Genomic DNA, 7,031 nt, shown 5'->3' with positions numbered 1-7,031 from the left:
AGAGAGAGAGAGAGAGAGAGAGAGAGAGAGAGAGAGAGAGAGAGAGAGAGAGAGAGAGAGATGGAGATAGAAAGGGAGGAAGAGACAGAGGGAGAAACAGAATTTTCAATGAAATAGGAAATGATATAATTGTTGGGAAGAATAAAAACTATTACTTCTGTTTTTCCTTTGAAAATCCCAACTTTAAGTTTGTGATTTAATCAAAGAATTGGCTTCAGGAAATTCTATATTTTTAGGCATTTCTTTAATTATAATTTGCTATTACCACTACCACTACTAATACTAATACTAGTACTACTACTACTACTATTTTCCAGACCAATAATTTCATGATAGTGGGAAGGGAACATTTAGTATGGAAATTCACTTCACTGATGAAGTTTGGTTCCTGCTGTAACTTGCCAGTTGCTTAGGGGTACTAAGCATTAAGTCCCTGACTCAGTCAAGTATGGATCAGAGGTTGGACTTAAATCCAGTTCTTCCTTATAGTGAAGCCAGCATTCTGTCTACCATTCTGCACTGCCTCTTGGATCAAGATACCTTGAATCTTTGCCCAGCTCTGTACTTTCCTGTGAGAGTTTGAGTAAGTCAGAGGTCCTAAATTTAGAGTGGTGATGGAGTTTTTTTTCTTACCGGTCCAAACTTCTAATTTTACAGGGGTGGGGGTGGGAGTAGAGGGTAAGCCATGAAAGTGACTTGCCTAAGGTCAAAAGAAGTAAATTGTCAATTAAGTACCCTGTTTCTCAAGTATCTTTAGTTTCAGATCATGGTATTGTCAGACCAAATGAAACAATGTATATGAAATCCTTTTACAATAGTCTTCTGTCTCTTTCTTTCTCTCTGCCATTTTCACCATCATCCCTTTATGTGATTTCTCCATTATTAATTTCGTGAGAAAAAGGACTATCTTACTTGTATTTGTATTCCTCAAAGCTTAACATAGGGTCTGGCACATAGTAGCTTCTTAAGGAATGTTCTATCTATCTATCTATCTATCTATCTATCTATCTATCTATCTATCTATCTATCTATTTCTCTATCTTCTATCATCTCTCTCCTCTCTCTTTCTCTTTCTCTCTCTCTCCCTATCCATCTAGATACCAGCTATTATTATTGCTAATTATTTCAACTTTCTTTCTTTATATCACTAGTATCTAGCCTGGTACATGAGAGTTGCTAATGAAATGCCTGCTGATTGATAGTGTGAAGACACCCTAAGCTCCTCAGCACCAGGTTCAAAATCACTATTTTCTATTTAACCCAACCTAGAATTTTTATTCATGGATTTAGAACTATTAGTCCTTTAGAAGTCACCAAGTCTCACTCCCTCATTCTACTGATAAAAAAAATTAATCTCGGGGCAGCTAAGTGGTGCAGTGAATAAAGCATCAGCCCTGGAATCAGGAGGACCTAAGTTCAAAACCAGCCTCAGACACTTAACACTTACTAACTGTGGGAACTTGGGCAAGTCACTTAACCCCAATTGCCCTGCCCTCTGCTGTCCAAAAAAAAAAGCAAAATAAATTTATCTCTGTCCATCTGTCTTTATAGGATAGAGGCCTGAAACTTGCAACATATTCCTCTGACAGAATATTCAAATTCAAAGTATTCAAAGAACATTTTTAGATACTAATTTCCTACCTTGAGATCCCATGAGATGTGATAACTGCATTTCTGTTCTTAAGAATGTTTGTAAGTCCTTTAAATTTCTTTTAGATCAGGAATTGCTTTCAACAAGGTCTGGTTTCTGATTTTGAAAATACTCATTCCAAAATGGTATTTATTTGGTGGAGTATATAAAGCATCAGAATTCAGTAGTCAGGAGCCTTGGGTTCCAATCCCTACTCAGCCTATCCTCTGTCACCTTGGATAAGCCCCCCCCCCAATTTAATACCCTCTTTGTCAAACTAAAGTGGTAAATTAATGAGCTCTCAAATTTCTAGTTCTGCCAATTTGTGGCTCTGTGAATACTTCTTTTAGCCTTGAGAGGCCTTGAGGTATAATGGCAAAAACCTGAGCTTAAAGCAAAAAAAGACCTGAATTTAAGTTCTATCTTGGACACATACAGGGACTATGATCCAGAGAAAATCTGTGTTCTAGGCAGCTCTCAAAGACTAAAACTGGAAGAGAAGGAAGCCCACTGTTAGTAGAGGTAGTTTATTTACTCATGTTTCCTATATTAATTTAAAAAATCCCTTAGATATCAACACTTTTGCCACAGACAGAACATGATTCAGGGTCAATAGTATGGTTGGCATTATAATCTTACTGTAGGTTTGTGCACTATTGTTCCCTTTAATATATCCCTGTTCCAGTTGTATCCAACTGCTCTTAAGAAGGAAATGGCAAGACAGCATTATGGACCAATGATCAATACATTTTGGGTAACAACTTTAGAAAGCATATTTGGTGAATGGTAAAATTTTCTCTTAATTTTGCGCTTATAATCATAAAATCGGTGCTTTCAAACCTTCCAGAAGTCAGTCTTCTTCTTCTTCTTTTTAAAGCAATCGGGGTTAAGTAACTTGCTCAAGGTTACATGGCCAGTTATTTTTCTGTGGGTGCTGAGTATGAGGCCAGAATTGATCCCAGGTCTCCTGACGCTGGGGCCGGCACTCTTACTCACTGCGTCACCTGGCCACCCCTAGTCAGTCTTCTTTTAATGTTAGAAAAGGAGAATTTCCTAGTTTCAGAAGGATGAGAAGGCTCTGACCAGTTATTACATGAGTTTACTAAAGGACTAGACACTAAAATCTAGATAAATGCTGGCAGGTTTTTTATGTGATCCTATCCCTTCTCCCACTAGTTTTTGTCCAGTGGTCAATTACCTATTTTGTTAATATCATTTTTCTTAAATCCAATTTGCACCCTTGATATAATTTAAGCCCATTCCCACTACTCTTTGGTTTATAGGAAAAATAGAAAAAGGTTCCTTCTTTAAACTAAAGATTTGCTAGAAGAGAGTTTGTACAGAAACTCTTATCAACATGATGTCAGAACAGGTAACTGAAATGTGAGCATTTTATGTATAATGGGGTCTGTTATCCAGGTAAAACATTAGATTCATCTTATGTCTAAACAATATCATGTCAGAAACTGATAACATCACGAAGAAATATTAGGAAAAAAGAAAATCTAATCAACCTGAGTCAAAATGGCGTTAAGAAAATCTTTGGGAGGTAAAATTGGATTTGGTTCCCCAGATCATTTGCAATTACTTCAGAGTGAATGTCGGTACACATTTTAAAGATTTCTTTCTGTTATTCAGATTAAATAGAGACAAGGTAAATTTCTGCCATTCAAAAAAAACCTTTATCATGAAGAGTGATGAATGTTTTAGAAGCAGTTGTCCAGCTATGGTGAGATTAGAGGAAACTGAAAAAGGGAGCTGGTCCTACATGGGCAGGCAAAAGCATAGTAATATCTGATTAGAATACTAAGTGAATTCTATGTTGAAATAGATTTTTATCTATATATTGAACTGAGAAGGGGAAAGGCAATATTTATGAAGAAGGTGAGTATGTAAATGAAAGGACATTGTGATAGCAGACAGAGATTTAGTGACTTGCCCAAGTCATATATAAACAAGTATCTGATGCAAACTCCAGGTCCAGTACTCTATCCACTATACTACCTAACTACTTAACCTTGGGCCAAATCTATTTGTATGACTCTTAGATTCTGTTTCTGATTCTGGTTATTACCCAGTTTTTATCACAGATACAGCACTCCTTTCTGCCACTTTCTAGTCACGTACCTTACCTATCTATATCCTGTGTATCAGTTTTGTTTCTGGCCTGTAATAGTTCAGAGAATTTCCAATTATTTCCATCTCTCACACCCCAGACTCAGATAAATAGATTATACCATTGAAATTAATTTGGTCTCACTTCATAGCCAAGGTAGTAATAGAAATTAAAAAAAAAAGCATTGAAGGCACTACAAAACACTACAAAACAGACATGTCATATAAAAAAGAGCATGATTTCAAATGTGAAGGAATATAATGTGCATGTTTCAGTTTTATTTACGTGGAGAAAATGAATTCATTGAGAGAAGATTTCACTAACCAAATAATGTTTCTCTATTTTGGTCTGTGGTGCAATACAGTTAGGTAACTGTAAAAATTTGATCTTGAAATATCAAAGCATTTTAATTTCCCTAATTTTAATTAAGATTCTTTTTTCTTCTCTTTAGTGAACAAAATAATATATTTTTGGTTAGATTTTCCGGGCATACACTTAAAAAAGGAAACCTGACAAGCTACTCATATGGCATCCAATAATCATTCCTCAGTGGCTGAGTTCATCTTACAAAGTTTTGCTGAAAATCCTCAGGTTGAGATCCTTATCTTCAGCCTCTTTTTAGGACTTTTTATAGTGGCATTCACAGGTAACTCACTCATTATCATTGTGATTAGTCTAAATCCTGGCCTCCATACTCCCATGTACTTTTTGCTTATGAATTTGGCCTTGATGGATATTCTCTCCACCTCCACTGTAGTACCTAAGCTGCTGCAAAACCTATTAACCAAAAACACCATTTCCTATGGTGGCTGCATGGTTCAGATATATTTCCTAACTTGGTGTTTGGGGGCTGAGCTCTTGCTTTTCACAGCCATGGCCTATGATCGGTACGCAGCCATCTGTCAGCCCCTCCACTACAGCACTATCATGAGTAAGGCTGCTTGCTGTCTCATGGCATCCGCAGTGTGGGCTGTCAGTGGGACCAATACAACAATGCACATCATCATGACTGCTCGCTTGTCCTTCTGTGGCCCCAATGTCATTGATCATTTCTTTTGTGAGATTCCTCCATTATTGCCTCTCTCCTGCTCCTCCACCAATGTCAACAATGCCATGGTAGCTGTGTCAGACATGTTCTTTGCTATTTTCAATTTTCTGCTCATCCTGGTGTCCTATGGTTTCATCATCTCCAGCATCTTGAAGATACGGACCAAGGAAGGGAAGAAGAAGGCATTTTCCACCTGTTCCTCCCACCTTATTGTGGTTACCATGTATTATTGCACTATCATTTACATATACATTCTTCCTGCTTTTGGTCAGTCTCTGGAGAAAGGCAAAGTAGCTTCAGTGTTCTATGCCATAGTGAGCCCAGCCTTGAACCCTCTGATCTACTCCCTGAGAAACAAAGATGTGAAAATAGCACTCAAGAAAATATGTCCATTTCTTAGGAAATAAGTGGCCATTTGGCAAACTGCTACAGCTCAGAAAATGGGATTAGGGATATCTTTGAAACAGAAAATTGTACATCGATCACAGTCTAGACAAATTGCACATCATTTCTCCTGTTAGACAATGCTCCTGAATTCAGGGTGTGCTCTTAGGTGAAACAGCTAATTTCTTGCCTACATTTTTTCTTGAAGACTTCTAATGAAGGAAAAGTAAAAATGTCTATAAAGAACAGAACAGAAACATTCAAAGTCCCATACCACATCAGATGCATTATTTAAGCAGAACAGAATTTTGTTGCCAAGACACGTTCTAAGGGCAATTCATTAGAAAGTATGGTTGCCTATCCTCTCTGATGTCAAATAATTAGGTGAACCTTACTAGAATTTTTGTTATGAACTTGATAGACTTCAGGTGCAATGGAAAAGGTCTCAATTAGGCCTCTTACACCACAAGAGGACTTCCTCTGATTTAACTGAGGAGTAAAGAAAAGTCCTCCCCTTACTCTCTCTCCTCAACCAAAGGAAAGGCTTCAACCAGGACTAATTATGCTAGAGAATTTTGGAGACTATGGAAATGGAAAAGACATAAAGAAAGGCTACCAGTATGAAGGATAGCTCCTCAACTTGATTCTGTCCAGAACCTGAGTCCTGAGCAACAAAAAATAAATGATCAAACAGAAAAAATAAGATTTATTTTTATTCCAGGTATGATCAAAGCAGAAACCCAGCAGGCAAAAAATAACACCAAAACCCCCCTTTTAACCAGAACCTCCAAGAAAAAGTATGCCCACAAGAATAATTGGAATTCTTCAGAAAAAATATGATGCATTTTTTTAAATTATAAAGGAAAGGACAGCTCTGGAAGGGAAAGCAATAAGCACTTATATAGTGACTACTCTCTGTCAGGCACTGTGCTAAACCATTTTTAGAAATATCATCTCATTTGACTCTCTCAACAACCTAAAATATACGTTTTATGATTATCCACGTTTCATAGTTGAGGAAACATAGATGAAACAGAAGTTAAATGATTTGCTCAGGTCACAGAGTTACTAAGTGTTTAACACCAAATTTGAACTCAAGGCTTCCTGATTCCAAAGCTAATACTCTACCCTCTACCTCAACAGCTGCTCTGAGGAAGAAGAGGAGAAAATTCGAAATAAAACTCCGTAGTTTAATAGAAGAGGTATAAAACCATAATCTAGTAAAAATTCACTAAAAATCAGAATGGACCAAATTAATGATTCTGAGAGTCGGAATGAATTCTTAAAATAAAATCAAGAGAATGACATTGAAGAAACTCTAATATATTTGATATAAAAACATAACTGGCCTAGAGAATAGATCAAGATGAGATAACTGAACACTTGGAATATGTAACAATTACCAAGAATATAGTTGGTGGATCACAAATGTCCCCTGGGATTTATAGTTTTTCACAAAGAAATCTAATTGGAGATCAGCTCTAAATTGCGGATGAGAGTGGAAACATTTTTTTTCCTCACAGTGACAGTGTGCGTTTTCAGATTCTCAGAAATGTGGGCTTTATTTTATAAATCAGTCTTATGTTTCTTGAGCCAGGTTATAATAGGATGACCTGAACTTCAAAACCAAAGAAAAGGAACTTGGATATAATTTTTGAGAAATAATTAAAGAAAATATCCTGATGTTTAAGAATGAGAGGGAAAGTTGAAAATAGAAATGATACACTAATGAGCTCCTAAAAAAAACCTAAAATAAAAATCCCTAGAAACATTATTGCCAGTATCCAGAGCTTTCAAAAAATATTAGAAGCAGTCAGAAAGAAAGAATTAATATATTGAGGAACCACAATCAA

General features: G+C 36.5%; 1 protein-coding gene across 1 annotated transcript; it reads left to right on the top strand.

Moving 5' to 3' along the window:
• The first annotated feature begins 3,621 nt into the window (after positions 1–3,621).
• Positions 3,622–5,201, top strand: LOC138148703 (olfactory receptor 13A1-like). Its single transcript, XM_069071528.1, has one exon. It carries the CDS (start codon positions 4,272–4,274, stop codon positions 5,199–5,201), a length of 930 nt encoding a protein of 309 aa, XP_068927629.1. The 5' UTR covers positions 3,622–4,271.
• Positions 5,202–7,031: the final 1,830 nt, after the last annotated feature.

This window comes from Petaurus breviceps, unplaced genomic scaffold (genome assembly GCF_028583685.1).
Source record: "Petaurus breviceps papuanus isolate PSGF00001 unplaced genomic scaffold, PetGlider_PUasm1.0 90825, whole genome shotgun sequence".
Classification (NCBI taxonomy): domain Eukaryota; kingdom Metazoa; phylum Chordata; class Mammalia; order Diprotodontia; family Petauridae; genus Petaurus; species Petaurus breviceps.
This window is presented reverse-complemented; position numbering and strand designations above follow the sequence as displayed.